Here is a 17309-nt window from a genome sequence, read left to right as displayed (position 1 = left end):
TCTTAATGAGCTGTTGCTCATTACATGCAAGAGAAGATTTGTCTGGTTTGTGTGTTGATTTCTGTGTATTTTTTCCACTCGTCATAGCAATAATTATGTGTAAATGTCATTCATTTTGTCCTGTGGACAGTCAGTGAACCGAAACTGAATCACATCTTGATTAAACTTCAGCACACGAAACAAACGCACAGGTCATGAGGGCTAACAGGTGAAACAGAGCGTTAAGTGAAAAATTACTACGCCACGCCCCCATTCAGTTTTATTTTGGTTTGATTGCTGTGCTTGTTGTGTTTCATCAACAGTCAAACTGGCTGGGATAGTTCGTGTGGTGGTGCCTCATGTCACATGAATAGTGCATGAGGGATCAGGCAGATTTTGCTGAATATAAATTTATGTAGTGATGAATTAATTAAGATAAGTCTTTCGAATGTGGTCCATTCCACTCATGCAGAGCCGTTCACGAACTGAAATATTAGCCCTAACTTATCATATACTCATAGAAATTAGGCTAAAGGGATGGCTGACAGAAATCGCATGTCATATTGAGATTAAAAGTGACAGTTAAAATTGAAAGTGATGAATTAAAGCTAACAATGATAATGTGATGCCAGGTGCTCTGTGCTACATATTTGCTGTCCCGGCCTGATCTTTATTGTATGGATCTAAGTGAGGATGGGCTTTGTTCATCAGGTTATCACAAAGGCGTTTTTTTTTTATCACCTACCCCATTAAAATATGTTTGAAATGCCTGGGCCCCTGTGGCAAAACAAAGCTTTGATCTCCTCTCTCTGCTCGGCACCGACAGAGATGATGCGTTTTTACAAGAGCACACATGCATGCACATAAGCACAAATGTGCCCCAGTAAATGCACACACAAAGACTCTGTTTTGCTCAAAATAAATAGGATCCAAAAAGTATGAGTCAGATGTAGAAAAAAGATGCTTTACATATTTTTTTAATGCTCATAGCTAGCTGAAAATCACATTATTTTACACTTGGGTGTGCTTGTCTCATATGGCTGTCTTTGCAAGGAGAAATCACAGGTGAACGGGTGCTGTTTCCACAAACAGCAAAGCTTGAAGATTGGGCACCTGGGGATAAGAAGACACTATTTTTTCAGATATGTACTGCAACATAGATAGTGTAATAAAACATTCAAACTAAACTGTAAATTTAAATCATCCTTCTCAGATGGCCTGACCATTAATGCTTGAGGGAAAATGGGACAAGTGATGAGTGGAAGGATGCGAAGGGCACTGATGATTTGCTTCAACCACCACTGGTCTTTTGAGACACTTACATTAGTTTTCATCTCTGATTACAAGGCAGCACGCCTCTACTGGGCAGATATTAACCCTGCGACCCCTTTACTGGGGTCTTCTGCTTCGCAATGTTGGGTTTGACCAGGTTTGAGCACTGACTCTTAATGGTCCTTATCATGCTGATGGAGAATAAAGTGCCTGGGGAATGCCTGCATAAATGTTTCGACACTAAGAAAGAGACGAACAGACTTTTGTATTCCCTTTTCCTCTTTTGAAATATGGCTGACTGTCTTTCAGAAAAATGCTTTGGCATATTTATACTCCAAGGGACTTGTGGGAGAATGGGCATGCACTCTCTAGTGATGGCGAACGGCATTTATTCACTTTGGGCCTGATTTATGATGTTACATATCTGAGCACTGGAGAAGTCTTGTTGGAAGCTTGTCTAGTCTGAGTCAGGGATTTTGTAGCCTGAAACAGTGTGAGATCAAAGACCCAGAAGAACAAGCCTGTTCAGTGGAGCAGAGACTGTGGATATGATCAATACTACAGTAAACCCACATTTGACAGTGAAGTTGAGCTGTGAGTTTCAGAAATGGTTATCTGAGATAAATAATGTAACATGGCCTATTTTCTTGTTTCTGAATAATTATTTTTCCAGAGTCTCTCTGTGTCTTCGGTGTCTCCTTTTTTTCTGCTCTGAAGAGTTCTCACAACACTATAAAGTACTGGCTCATACATTATGAGCAGATATGAGTTAGTATTAATTCGTACAATGTGCTAAACAATCAAATACATTCAAATAACATATAGCATATGCATATATTATTAAGAATATATAATATATGTATCTTGTATGTAAGGGGTGTAATGAAGCCTTGACCTTAAGATCCCGTATATTATTTTCTGTGGTGTATTAGATATTACACTGGTGGGAAACTGTAGTGCTTTTTTTGTTGTTGCTGTGATTTACAGTAATTATAAAAATAATGTTACAATTAACCATTTTTTACTGATCCACTGTCATCCGCAAGAACCAGAGAAAACACCTTTGTTTATTGTCTAATACCATCAAAAGTGCATCAGACTGCTTTGAAAATTGTGACCTTCTTCCCAGGGTGCTGCTATTGTGTCATGTTATTGCATGGAGTTTTAAAGCTCCACTAATCAATATTTCTGATATTGACAATGGATCCGATTTTTTAAAACTCATTGTTTTGGTTTCATGGCCGTTCATGGCAGTTAAACAACCAGATATTTCCCTCAGATGTTTATGGAGACCAAAAAAAAAAAAAAAAAAAAAAAAAAGAATAATGGACTTACATTCATCAGGTGGACAGACACATGACTCCAAATGATTGCTAATGTTGCTCCCTGTCTGCTGGATGTCTCAATACAAAAAATAAATGAATACTGCCTCTAACCATTATACTAATACCATTTGCTAAAGTGTGGTTCAGAATAAACAAAGACCCGAGTTAATTTTTAGTTAAAACTGCTTTTTTTTATTTGCACACAGTTCCTCTATGAATCTCTCGTCATGTCAGATGTTCACATCTGTAATCCCTTGTACTTTACATAAATTCAAGCACAGAAGCTGTGGTATCTTCTAAAAGGTCACCTTTGCAGTCCATTATACTTGGATAAAAACTAATCTTACCAGATGTATTTATATTGCTCACTGTTCAGAATATACCCATCCCCCATTCCCGAGTTGCTGGAAAGAGCAAGAAATAGCAGTTAACTGGAGCCCAGTTAGTTGTATTTGCACAACCTGATGTGTCTCAGGATGCCCAAGTGGAGACTTGTCTTGGTAAGCCAATAGTGAAGTCTGCTAGCGGGAATCAGAACCCAAGTTCAGTGCTTTATTGACATAGCTGCTTGTGTCTCTCCCCACATACTCCACTCTGCTATCAGTGTAGCAGGTTGTGTAACCATTAGTGCATTCATGATTTGTCATGCACCTTGGGAGATAATATACAGGGCTCGGATTCATGTGGTTATGCTCCTGTGTGTGTTTGTGTGTGTGTTGGTTTGTGTGTAATACAGTCCCTGGAGTGAGCATCTACAACTTGAGAAACGGAATTTGCGTCACTGCTAAGCCTGTTTCAGGTCAGAGAGAATAGTAGAGAATAGTACTCTATTCAGCATGTGTTCTGTTAAGTATCTGTAATTATGTGTTTTGCATTATGTGTTTTGAATGCATGAGATATTTGTCTTTAGTTGTCTTTGAAGAAGATCACCCATGTCATCTCAGAATATGCATTTTTATATTTTATGGTGCAAACATGCGTGTGTGTGTGTCTGCTTATGTGTGTCCTTATAAGGACCGAAAAATTACAAATGTTCTACAGCTTTAGAACATTTTGTATTTTGTCATTTTTCCAGGGGGCTAGTCGACTGTTACAGTTTGTAGTTTTAAACAATGAAGACTTTGAGTCATTACGTTCTCCCGCCAGATTTTCCCTTCTTGTTTTCTAACACGGTTTTCAGTGTGGCCGGATGGCCAACGCTAGGAAGAGTCCCGGAGGTTCCAAACTTCCATTTAATAGTTTTTGCTATGCTCCTAGGAATACTCAAAGCTTTAGAGATGGTGTTATACCTTTGCCCTCATCTATGCCTCACCATAGTTTTATCGTTGAGGTCTACAGAGAGTCCCTTGGATTTCATGACTTGGTTTTAGTTTTTGTCCTGACATGCGGTGTGAATTCCATGTCATGTCAACGTGAATTGCATATCAGGAATGTCAAAACTATGTCCAATCCATTCAGTTTGACCCAGGTGGACTCGACTGTATACAGGTTATATAGAAGATCATCTCTGGTAGTCATGTCTACATAGGATAAACAGAAGAATTGGGAACAAACAAGCAGTGTATGGAGTACTTTTCTTTTTTCAGTCGAGATTACTATAATTTAGCACCAAGAATTAAAGGGTTGTGCAAGTGTCTCTTAGAGGTTTCCCCGTACGAGGAGAGTCTTTCCTTCGGCCTGGAGGACTTGGCTCCAGCCCCTGTGTTGACAAGCATTCGACCAACTGAAGGGCCCTTAAAAAAGTCCCCGAACTCTTAGCAGCTCCAGAGAGGAGGCTGTAAGACTGACAGCTCTCCTAAGACACTCTTTGCTGTCACTTTAGTATACAGTATATTGAATCTTGTAGTGCATCCTATCCGTTGTGGCTGGCAAAAATTTTATTAGAGAATTGATGGATAACAATGGCTTTTTCCAGGCTTAATCTCATCTCTTTAAAATGAATGAAGTGAATACGTATCCCTAATATTTTTTACAGTGTTATCAGGCAGTTTACTCTTCAACTATGTGTCTTTCTGTTCTCTCACTGGAGTCAGAAGTTAATATTAAACTAAAATGATGTTCAAGAGAGGGGGAAGTGTGTCTTGTGAAGAGAGTTAGACTTCTATCTCTTTGTGCATGTAAAAGAAATGTGGCGTGGGAGAGTAAAATATTGTTGTGTTTGTGTGTTGCCAGACACCTAAATACTTTATTTGATAACATTTTTGTTTTTTAAGCTCTTTATTTACTGTTAAGTCAAATTATGGGCTGTATGTGCACAGCATACTGATGGATGTAAACATAGACATTATTGCCTGCATACATGAAAGCACATGCTACATTGCACACATACGCACAGCCAAACACATACAGACAAACACACACACACAGGCATGCATAGACACACTCCACTAATGAGGATGGAAATCTTGCTGCCTCTCTGCTGTCATCCCCATCTGTATCCCTACCACCAGCTGTCACGAAAACGTAAAAACTTTGAAGTTTTGTCTTTTATCCTTTTCTGATGCTGGACAGTGGCAGGCAGTCAAGCAATCAAACACAAAGTCACTTCTCAACATCATTTCAGTCCCTCTGTTCTTCTCTCTTCAGAATGCACAACCATTATTTTCCCTCTCCACCCAGTCTCCTGTTCATTTCAAGTGGGTTAAATTTAACCTTTACCTATAGATGACTGCCAGAAAATTGAATTTCCTTTTCCGAGTATAGGAAACGTACATACATATTGCATACTGAAGCGCGACAATGCATTGAAGTGGCGGACAGTACTGTCATCAGCTTGTACTCAGTGTGAAAATGTTAAGCGTGCAATCAGCATGTGGGTGCGTCGGTGTTGAAGCTGATGGGGCAGAGACATTTATAAATGCTGCAGTATTTAAAACAACCACAATGCAGAATGCAGTAGCAGCTGGTACCAACACCTTGCTACCCTACATTCGGTTCAGCCTGTTTAAAGTGGGAATTCACCAAAATTTAAAAAATGTTTTGCTTCTGGTGGTATCTTGCAGTTTGTGATATCTGTTTGTGATTCGGCAGCAACATTTTATTCCAGAATCAGTGTCCCTAGTACCGACCCACAAACCTCCACTGGACAGATTTAATTGGAACTAATTTTGGCCAAATAAATAGTTCCAATGTAAACTGTTCAGAGTGAAGTCTGCGGATAATCCAGAGGAGCATGGACAGTGATTCTAGAAAAGATATTTTGCCTTTGAAATTTTCAAATGTTAATTTTCAAAATGAAATTGCTTTAGAGTAGAAGCAGAAATGTCAGCCTAATATCATAAAACCCAAGCACATAAAGCCAAAACTATCTGTGGTTAATAAGAAGATATGTTTTTATTTTTGTAATTTTGGGGGAACTGATACTTTTAATCTTCACTGCACGTTACAAATGTTTTTGCTACATTTTGGACATTGATGAAGCAGCCCAGTCATAGTTTCACACATCAGCTATGTTTCTCTCTATGAGATCTCTCTCTTCCTTCTCTGAGCTGCTTTCAGGAGAGGTAGACAGAAAAAGCAGCCCTGTGTGTTCACACAGTAGCATCCCTGTTGCAATTTGGATTCCGACCCACATCAGCTGATGCCCGCACCACTAATTGTGCTACTCTGTGACACTGTGCCTTACCTCTTCATGGGAAAAGACAAATAAAGACAGACACCTGTTCCCTTTGTGTCTTAATATAGTGCTCCACTGACTGAATGTTTGTGTTTCTATCTGCAGTGGAGCGATGCATGAGTGTGATGCAGTCCGGGACACAGATGGTAAAGCTGAAGGCAGGATCCAAAGGGCTTGTAAGACTATTCTACCTGGATGAGCATCGCTCCTGCATCCGCTGGAAGCCCTCACGCAAGAGTGAGAAGGCCAAGAGTGAGTATGCGTGCACGCATACCTGCACACTTGCACACACATGCACAGTCAAGGGTGACCCCTATTTCTGGTTGTCTCGAAAAAACAAAAAAGAAGCACGAAATTTTTATGTAAGGTGTTCTTTAATAATGTAACTGTGAAAATGCTTTTGTTACTTTTTTTTTTAAAAAACTTGCAAGGGGGGATTTGCAACCCTGGCCAATATCTGCCTATAACTGTCTGGGACATGAATACATACAAAGGCTTTCGTGATGTCTTTCAAAAACCGACCATTTAACTTTATTATTTTTAACTTTGAAACATCTTGCTTTGACAAATATTATGAAAATAATTAGCACTGGAGTGGCAAAAAGGCACAACTATCTAGAAATAAAAGTGTGTAATTGTACCTTTATATAGTGTGTGCAGTGTATATGAATGGCTATTAATGTAGTAGGCTAATATAGTAGTGGGTACTTTACTACTAGTGTTTTATTATAGTTGCAAAAAATCTTCAAACATTTTTAAAACCCTTCGTGCACATCCCACCCACCAGAGCAGGATCGGTTTTGAAGCTCCGGGTACTGAAAACAGGCAGGATTTGAACCAGACGCTGCAGTACTGGCAACTTACAGTCGCAAAAGAATCCACCACGCTACTGATTGCACTTGGAGCTTCTCTCTGAGTACTTTTCAGTCTTCACTTAAGGTGTTGGACTTCAAAATTCACTGAGCCTCATGAGAATCGAACCCACATCCTCAGACCTTATAACAGGTCCTCTAACACACTGAGTTTTTTTTGGTCAGAGACACTTGATCTCCATTTCTTCGAGTCGTTAAGTCATTCATCTGGGTGTTGTACTTGAAAATTGAAAGTTGAACCCACAACCTCAAACATTCAGAAGAGTGTTCCAACACACTGAGCCATTTGGTCAGATACTTCTGAATGCTGTTTCTTAGAGCATTTGAGTCTTTAGGTGTTGGATTTTAAAATTATGTGCGCCTAATAAGGATTGAACCCACATCCTCAAAACTTTCAAGCACTCCTCGAACACCCTGAGTTACTTGCAAACAGACGCTTGGTGAATATTTGTTAGAGCCATTGAGTGTTTACTTTAGGTGTCTGACTTCAAAATTCAGTGCAGTGGTCGAGGATTGTACCCAGGACTTAAAAACTTAAAAGTGGTCCTTTAACAATGCAAGCTATTTGACCAAACAAACTTGAGCTTCATTTCTTGGACCTTTTGACTCTTTCCTATGGACATTTTAATTAAAAATGCAGTGAGTACCACATTGATTGATCCTTTGACCTCAAAAGGCCTATCAGTCCATGAGACATTTGGTCAGGAACATTTAAACAGTCTTAGACTGTAAAGATTCTCAGTCATCCAGGTCATGGTGTTCTGTAAGTGCTATGCGAAGGAAACTGGACTTGCTTGAAGTTCTTGGAAATGTTTCACCTCTCATCCAGAAGGCTTTTTCAGTTCTGAACAGAAGGGAGCACCTTTGGCAGGTCATGGTGGAGAGGAAAGCTATTGAAGTAACAGGATGATTCAGAAGTTTTGAGGTTGTGGGTTTGATCCCCATGAGGTGAAAAAGTCCAAAATAAGACAGGAGAGAGACAATTACTGTGGTGTTTTGAGGTGTTTGTTTTGAGCTTCAGGATCTGCATTGACGTTTGAAGTCCAGCAAACAAAGAAAACATTCAAAGGCCTAATGGTACCTTGTCTGACCAAATAGCTCATGATGTTAGCGTACTGCTTAGAAGTTTTAAGGTTGTGGGTTCAAACCTTATGAGCTTGCATACATTTTGAAGCCCAACAACCAAAGTGGAGAATGAAAAGTGCGCAGAGAGAAGCTCCCAATGCTAAGGGCAGTTGGTGGTGTGGTGGGTTTGTTCGTGACAGTAAGGCGCCAGTGGTGCAGTGTGTGGTTTGAATCCTGCTCATTGTTGCTACCTGGAGCTTCAAAACCAATCCCCCTGCAGAGGGTGAGGGTTCCCCCAACCCCTAAAGAGATAGAAGAGTGGTGTTATGCTGTAGGAAAGCATAGGAGGCTAACATTTTGCTGCAACATGGAGGGGAGGAGGTTTTTAAGTGTAAGTATAGTATAATACGTATAATTTTACTAAATATAACACGCATGCGTACTGCCAGCTGTCCAGTTCTTACTTTGAATGTGTGCTTTGAGTGTGTGTATGTGTGTGTGTGTGTGTGTGTGTGTGTGTGTGTGTGTGTGTGTGTGTGTGTTTGTGTGTGTGTGTGTGTGTGTGTGTGTGTGTGTGTGTGTGTGTGTGTGTGTGTGTGTGTGTGTGTGTGTGTAAGGCTGCCATGTTGTTACTTTCAGTCATAGGAGATGAGATTTTGTGAAGGGATGATAGAACTGAGCGTAATGGGAAAATGTACATTGATAATTTTGCGATGGATTATGACAAAATGCACTTTTAGGGTGGGTAGAGAGGCAATAAATTGAATGATTATGATTATGATGATATTAAATGATGTCTCTTAAAACACAAAGGTTAATTGTTCAGAGGACGACACATCAGTGCACTGATGAGAGTCAATGCTGAATTTTTTTTAATTTGGATGAGACACTTTTAACAGCAAGTTAAAGGATCACACTCGAGAGAAATACTGCAAGGAGAGAAGGAGTGAGTTGAAGAGACAGATAAAGAATATGTGTAAATATGTATAATGGGACAAAGTTTATTGCAGGCTATTTCTCTCTCTCTCACACACAATCAAAGATAGCTGAGATTATGGTCCAATCTCATAAGACCGTGATACACTCTGAAGCCCACAGGAATTGGCTTCTATTTATTTATGTACTTCTATTTTTACACATGACAGAGAAATGCAGAGAGAGCTGGGGGATTGCCTAATGCTGGACATGGCATATTGCTGAGCACTTTTTTAAAATTTCAATTTATACTTGATTGCTTAGTCTGTCTGCTCCATCCGTTTTTCATTATACTACTAGGGATACGGCAGTCCAACCTTTTTCTCTCCCTTCACCTGAACCCAAGACATCATTTGATATCAAGTGAAGATCTGACACCAGTCCACTTTTGTTCCCTAAATTAAAAATATGTATACTTCACTGTGTGGAAATAATTTCAATAAGTTGATTTTTTTTAAGGCAACATGAAGCAAGGGATTGCTGTAATTGAATGAACGTAACTTATAGTGAAAATGTTAAATATGATGACAACTTTTAAAAAGATATACTGTATATCCATTCTTCATGATAAGGCGCCGGTAACGGTCCGTATCAGATCAGTGCATATACTAAGAAGGTCATTTTCAATCTCTTGGGTACAATATCAAAGGATAAAACCCAATTTCTTTTTTGGATTTTTCTTATTGTCTACAAATTCCACAAAAAGAACAAAACCAACTGTGTGTTATTCTGTGTCTCTCACTACTCGTCAACTGCCGCAGTCTGTCCGTGGCTCTCAGCTCCAAGCCTATTTAAAAACAGGAGTAAATAGTGTATTTGTTGGGGACTATTTTCAGCTGTGGATTAATACACCTTTGGTGCCCTGCTAAATATTTATGAAATATGTGGGATTGACTCAAAATAAACTACAGTGTGCGTGTGCATTGTAATGAAGGAACTTGTTACCCAGTGCAACAGTGTGGCTTGATGTGTGTTTAATAGCAATAACAGTGGAGTTCTATGGCACAGAGGAATAGGCTACATCAGTCTCCAGCTACACATACAATACTTGCTAGTATCATTGTTGGTTTTGGTACTGTTATTGGATTTCTAACCAATTAGAAAATAGAATTTCACCACAGTTTCACCAAGACAGAAATCATTAATGCACCCCTCAAGTGTATTTTTATTTGTATGTCTTTTAACAAATAATCAGACCGGTCTTATCTCTTCCTTTCCATCCCACTTCCTCCCTCCATCAGTCACCATTGATTCGCTGTACAAAGTGACAGAGGGCGGTCAATCAGACATCTTCCATCGGCACGCGGATGGCAGCTTTGACCCGGCCTGCTGTTTCACAGTGTACCATGGAAACCATATGGAGTCCCTCGACCTGGTGACATCCAATGCCGAAGAAGCCAGAACATGGATAACTGGCCTCCGCTACCTGATGGCCGGGATCAGCGATGAGGACTCGCTGGCCAAGCGGCAGCGTACACACAGCCAATATCCTTTAAGGAAAGAGCAAGAGCGAGACCACAAATCACTGTTGTCAGGCGTAGCACTGTCATGACCATACCAATTTTATAGTACGGAAAACAATTTTGTGTTTATGTAGTTTTGTTTGAGAGATTTTTTTCTCAGCTCAGAAGGGAACACTACATTTTTCAAAAGAAAATCCTTTTCTAGAATGTGAATTGGAAGGTTTTTCCTCGGGTTAAACTCTGCTCTCAGAACAAATATGCAGCACTACTAGAGCTGGCAAGTGACGTATTCATGTTTTTTTTTAGTTTCATCCATCTCTAACCCAGTGTTCATGGGCAGACACATCTTGGTAATAGCTTGTGGATCATCCTGAAAGTCTGAGTTTTTCATTTGTTAAGAGCCAGACGTGTTTGTGCACAGTCATTAGTCTACAGGCTTAAATATTAGCATGAGGTCATAAAGATAACATCGAGTTGAGATACGTGAAATAATGCAGAGATTTACTATAGGTATTAGGTGCACAAATGTGTCCACATACAAACAGTCTCCATATTTACACATGATACATACCTAATTATCCTTAATGCGTGTGTCTGTGACGTGGATGAAGCAGACGTTTGAGGAGGCTGATAAGAACGGAGACGGTCTGCTGAACATTGAAGAGATCTACCAACTTCTCCACAAGCTGAATGTCAATCTGCCACGCAGGAAGGTCAAGCAAATGTTTCAGGTCAGAATTTTGAAGCCATTTCATTTCATTTACTGCTAAATCCTTGACAATACTTAATAAGTAACAGTCCCCACAGTCTTAACATAAGGTAACACTGTGGGATGCTACTTGAAAAGATTAATCTGAATGGAACAAAAAACCATAAAGAGTCAAACAGAAATTAACAGTTTTACTTCTCACATATACAATATATTGCTCTTACATTCATTTTTGAGGCCTCACCATATGGGTGAATAGAAATTCATTACCAAAACATTTACATACACATATCAAGCCCTTAAATTAAAAAAAAGGAAGTTTGCATCCATTTGAACACATAAAATCCCTCGTATAAATATTTAAGATCACTGATGTCACATTACTGTTGCATTTTTTATTTTTACGTGCATTTGTGTAACTCAAATAAATGTGCGAGAAATATTTCATATGTTCATAAGTGAGAGAAACACTTTAAGAGGGAAAGGATGAAGCAGTTGAAGGAGAGAGGGCTACTTCAATTTTTAAAACAGAAGTCACATCGAGTAATGTCAGAAATCCACACTTGGCTTTCCTAAGGTGAGGTATAGTGTGCAGTAACACAGTGCAGTGCTGGAGACAAGTATTGTTCAGTTTCTCACTTAACGTTAACATAATATGGAAACATTAGGATAATAATGAAGCAGTAATGCAAATCTCTCACAACTGTAAAGTCCCAAACTGGACCACTTTTACTTTCAAATCTAAAGTATTTTGATTATAGTAAGAAGCCAATTGAGAAAATAGGTTTTCAGGGCCTTTAAACTTCAAATAGAAATTATTATAATATAGCATTTCCTTTTAACTATTGGTAGACAGCAACGTTGCCACCTGAACAGCTTGTGCCGTTGCTTAAAATACCCTTAGTCTGTTTGTTTTCTTTCCATGCATTTCTGATGAAGTCCACCACAGTGGCTTTTCTTGCTGGTTGTGTGTAGATTCTGTCTGTGAACGAGTCTCCAATGCCCACAGCAAGCTCATTATGGGAATGTGATGGAGGCATTAGCTGGTATTATTAGATTTGGTGGGGAGTCGAATGGGCCCCCATGAGATCCAGGTAATATGAGATGCTCAGTCCCAGCGAGCAGACGGCTTGAATTGGCAGGATAGAATGAGCAGGAAGCCACATGTAGTAACACATGAGGTAAAAAGGAGTTAGAGAGTTAATGTGTTCATGTCATAAAAGATGGTACATTGTGTGTGCTTGCTGGTGTGAATATGTGTCTGTATCAGTGTGAAAGGGAAAGAAACATGAAAAGAGATGGAAACAAAAAAGATGAGACGGTTTTCAGCTGCACATGTCCACAGCTGTCCTCTTGTGCACACCTTTATAGATTTAAAGCGAATACAGTTTCTCATTTTAAACTGTGTGACCGATATAATGTCAGGGTAAATATCAATTTTCTACCATATATTATAGCCTGATAATCAGACTGAATTACCATCATGTTTCACTTGAGTCAGTTTATTTCTTGTTAGGAGAGAAGGTCATTAAAACCTTATTTAAACTGCTATGTTTATATTTGTTATTCTTAGGACAAATGAATCTTTATGATCTACACGTTTTATGGGTCTTGTGCATAGATATGACAAAATGCAAAGAACAATTCTCTAAATGTTTTTCACATTTTTCAAAAATATTTAGATTAACAGTTTTTTCTCCAGGTTGACTTACAGCTACTTGTTCAGCTTCGTTGATCTCCTCAGCGCTTGTTGCCATATTTCTGTTGCTATTTTCCATGAATGTAGCTAGGTTGCTACCTACCTATGTAAGAGGATGAGGATCAGGAACATGCACAATATGAAACTTATGTCGATGGCTTGGAGGCATGCCTACAGAGGACGCCTATAATCTACTTTTTTCACATTTTTTTTCTTGATTCACGACTTTGACCAGTATTTCAAGCAACCTTAAAGGTTTCTGTTTGTTGTTTCAGATGAGAAGTGTGTGAATCCAACACATAGAGTCACACTGCAAGCCTTGAGTTTGTTTATAGTTTCGCTAAGTCTGTTTTTGTAGATTTGGTCTAACCATTAATATAGAATAGCTGAGATATATCACTTCCTCACCCTCACAGGAAGCAGACACGGATGATCAGCAGGGCACGCTGACATACGAGGAGTTCTCGGTCTTCTACAAGATGATGTCTCTGAGACGTGACCTGTTCCTGCTGATGATGGCTTACAGCGACAGGAAGGACCACCTGACTGCGGAGGAGCTGGCCAACTTCCTGCACAATGAGCAGAAGGTCAGAGGTCACACTGGTCATACTCGTCTCGGGTTAGAAGCAATAAAATGCTCAGCCAGTGATGTTAAAGCAGATACGTTTTTCTGTTGAGGTGTCCAAACTACTCTCTCTTGAATCAGCCGTTTCAATTTGAGATCCAGCCACAGAAAAGAAATATTTCTCTTCAAACCTCTCCTTAGTCCAACACGTAACTCTTTCTGTCTCAGCTGTCTGCCCAGAGGAACCTGCTCCACTAAGCCAGTCTATCACGCCTAAAATTGGTTTGTCTCAGGGATGTCCTTTTCTTGTTCTTCACACTTTTTCTTTGCTCTTTTTTTTCTCTCTCAGTGACTTTCTTTTGTTTCTAACACAGTATTTTCTCTCTTACACTGCAACGGTGTCATTTTTCATTATGCTGTGTTTAGCGTGTCCAGTCTCTCATACTCTGCATTAATACTGTTCTCTGACTGAGCTGCTCATTTGACATGGCTGACAATTAATTTAAAAGCAACACAAATTTATTTTAAAAATAGGATACCTCTCTGACTTCATTTGCCATTTAAATCATTGTCATTTACTATATTTCAAAGGGTCTAAACATGGTCTTTACATATTTTCTCATCTCAACTACTGTATTTCATTCCGAACTCAGGCAAGTAACATTGCTTTAAAACCAAGTAGGTCACTTTATAAACAAGCCTTAAAAGTCTTGGAAGGAAAACCACAACATGATCACTAAGACCATGTTGAATTTTTAGAATTTAATCTTGCATTCAGATATTCGTGCTATGAGTGAATTTTATGTTACTGAATGTATGATTTTACTTAGTATTTAGTATTTTGTGATTTGACTTTGTATTTATATTACTGTACTTTTTGTATTCTGTCTACCCGTCCAAGGACTGCAGATGGAAATTAGCTATAAGCTAAATCTGCTACGATACATCTCTTCTCTTTGCATGAGATACATTTTTTTGTACATGGTCCCTGACAAATAAATGTAATAAATTAAACTAAACTAAACTAAACACTTGTTTTGTTCATCGTTTGTCTCTGCAGGTCGCCAGTGTGACTCCAGAGTATGTTGCAGAAATCATTGAAAAGTTTGAGGTGTCTGACGAGAATAAACAAAGAGGCATTATGGGGATTGAAGGTAACTTTCTCCCATTTAACCACCTTCTTTCTGTTTTCATGCTTTCTATTACAAAAAAGACTAAAAATAAAGAAAACCAGTTTTTGAATTTTAATTATTTTCGCAATCAGATTTTCAGACCTCCATCGTCTACAACAAAATTCATTAATCACTGGCAAGAGCAGTGACTATATAATACTAGAGAAATCAGAGAAGATACCATATAAATCGTCATCATCCTCATCTGCTCACACCTTTGCAACTAAATATCTTTGGGCTTCAAGAAAAGTGAGATTTAATATCTGATTCAATTCAAACTTTTATTTATTTTGCAAATATGCCCTACATTTTGGTCTTTTATTCTTTAAAATGTAGGTTCAAATGAATATTAAATTCATCACCATTGTTTTTAAATTTAATATCAAATTTACCAACTAAACTAAAATATCTATCAACCCTGCTTTTTATATTTACTGTGAGTTTCGCTCCTCATAATAAAAACCTTGAATCCTGAGAATGGGTGGCTGAAAAAGATGAAATAATGACCATGATTGTTTTCTGATTTTTTTCTTTGGCAAGTGTTCATCTCTGAGTGTCATTTTAAGTAGTACCACATGTAACTGAAGTTAGGAAGGGTCAAGATTGGGGAGGCTAGCTGGAGTGAGAAAATTGGGAAGCCAGAATGAGGGCGGGGTGGAAGAGAAAATGAGAGTGTGACAGAAATGAGAGGAATGAGTATGGGGAGAGGAGAGAGGAGGAGGAGGAGGTTGGGTGAGACTAATTGTGTCATTGGAGGCATGAAGGCTACCACTGTATGTGTCTGGCTGACTGGACCAGTAGGCCTGATGCCCTCCCTGCAGGCCAAAACTGTTTGTTTAAACATACATTGTGCACATATGTGACAGAAATGTAAATACAGAAATACATTAACATCTTTTTTACAGTGAGCTGTTACCTTCAGCATTTCGTTTCTCTTTATCTTTATATATGTGACTGTATATAGTATCCTGTATAGTTCAAATAAGTATTCATGTCACACTGTTTACCGTTAAAATCTAGATTTAGCCCTGACGGTACCATGATGAGATTGCACGCCCACTCTGATGACAGACTTTCCTTAGCAAAAATCTTTCCTATCTTTGGATCACATTTTTCAATTTTTCTTCCACAGTCAGCTTTTCCACATCAACTGTCTGCTTCTTTTCCCTCGTCTGCTTTCTCATTTATTTCCGATCTCTCCTGCTCTTCTTATTCCCATCTCATTTTTTTTATTCCTCATTTCTGGATGAATCGATGCTTTCTTCCCTCTCGTTCCTTTTCATGCCATACCACCCACAAAAATGATAGCTCTGGTTTGAAACCACAGCACTGGGGTTTGAATGTGCTTGTCTGTCATCCTTCGGTGTTTTCCTGGAGCTCAACCTGCTGATGAAAAGATCAGTCACTGTTAGAAGCTGTTAGGAGATGCACGACATGATCTGGTTGCTGGTAGTTTGAAATAGAGTTTTATGTGTCCCTTTGCTGGATGCAGGATCATTGCATGGGAGGCATTATTTAAAGTACTTTGCTGTGTTCCAGCATAATGTTTGCAACTGACCTCAACATCTGTATTTGTTCATTAACAAGGCCAAGAGTCTGCAGCCATCCTAGCGGCTCTGTGAGCCTGTACTAAGGCACAGTGGTGCTTTTATCTAAATGCTAACATCAGCATGCCAACATACTCACAATGACAATGCTAACCTGCTGATTTTAGCAAGTATAATATCTACCATGTTCACGATGTTAGTTTAGCATGTTAGCGTGCTAATTTTTGCTAATTAGCACTAAACACAAGCCTTGACCTGTTGGTGGTGCTAGACAAAGAATCAGGAGATAATTAAATCAATAAGAATTCCTCTTCTGGGCACCATAATTGTGTGCACAAAATTCCAGGCCAGCCATCCAAAAGTGTTTGAGACATTTCCATTTAAATCGAACGTGTCAACCTCATGGCGGCACTAGATGAAAAGTCAGGGGGGCACCAAAGTCTGTAGGATTCATCGTCTGCGAATAATGAATGTCTGTACAGAATTTCATGTCAACGCATCCAATAGTTGAGATTTTATTGGCCGACTTCCCCGAAAAAGCTGCAAAACATAACTGACACTAAGCTGAATCCTGCAATATACTGATTCCTATTGTAATCCTCAATTATTTTTTTCCCCATAAATTTGTATTCTTCAGGTTTTACAAGTTTCATGCGCAGTCCAACATGTGACATTTTCAACCCCTTGCACCACGAGGTGAATCAAGACATGGAGCAGCCCCTCTGTAACTACTTCATTGCCTCGTCTCATAACACATATCTGACTGGAGACCAGCTTCTCTCCCACTCCAAGACCGACATGTATGCCTGGGTGCTGCAGTCCGGCTGCCGCTGCGTAGAGGGTAAGCACGTGTTTACATTTAGAAACCACTTACGACTAATCTGACTGTGCCCTGGAGGACATTTTGACACGTCACAATCGTGAACGCACAGGTGTAAATAATAAAACTAATGATGGCTGAATTCCATTTAGCTGCTTCTGTTTCAGGATCCTGGTATTGTTCATGCTGCCTCACTGTCACATTGTCATGTCTTACTGGGACACTTGAAT

The 17309-nt window shown here is 39.2% G+C and overlaps 1 protein-coding gene across 2 annotated transcripts in view; it reads left to right on the top strand.

The window, feature by feature from the left end:
* Positions 1–17309, top strand: part of plch1 (phospholipase C, eta 1) — a 51389-nt gene that overhangs the window by 11192 nt on the left and 22888 nt on the right. For both annotated transcript variants that reach the window (XM_040130095.1, XM_040130094.1), the window contains exons 2-7: positions 6298–6444; positions 10346–10589; positions 11169–11298; positions 13392–13562; positions 14601–14694; positions 16897–17100. In XM_040130095.1, coding sequence (XP_039986029.1) covers positions 6298–6444; positions 10346–10589; positions 11169–11298; positions 13392–13562; positions 14601–14694; positions 16897–17100 — 990 coding nt within the window. The remainder of the gene's footprint in view (positions 1–6297; positions 6445–10345; positions 10590–11168; positions 11299–13391; positions 13563–14600; positions 14695–16896; positions 17101–17309) is intronic.

The sequence above is a fragment of the Xiphias gladius genome, chromosome 7, assembly GCF_016859285.1.
Source record: "Xiphias gladius isolate SHS-SW01 ecotype Sanya breed wild chromosome 7, ASM1685928v1, whole genome shotgun sequence".
In the NCBI taxonomy this organism is placed as follows: Eukaryota; Metazoa; Chordata; class Actinopteri; order Istiophoriformes; family Xiphiidae; genus Xiphias; species Xiphias gladius.
Note: the sequence above shows the minus strand (reverse complement) of the source record. Positions and strands in the feature narration are given on the sequence as shown.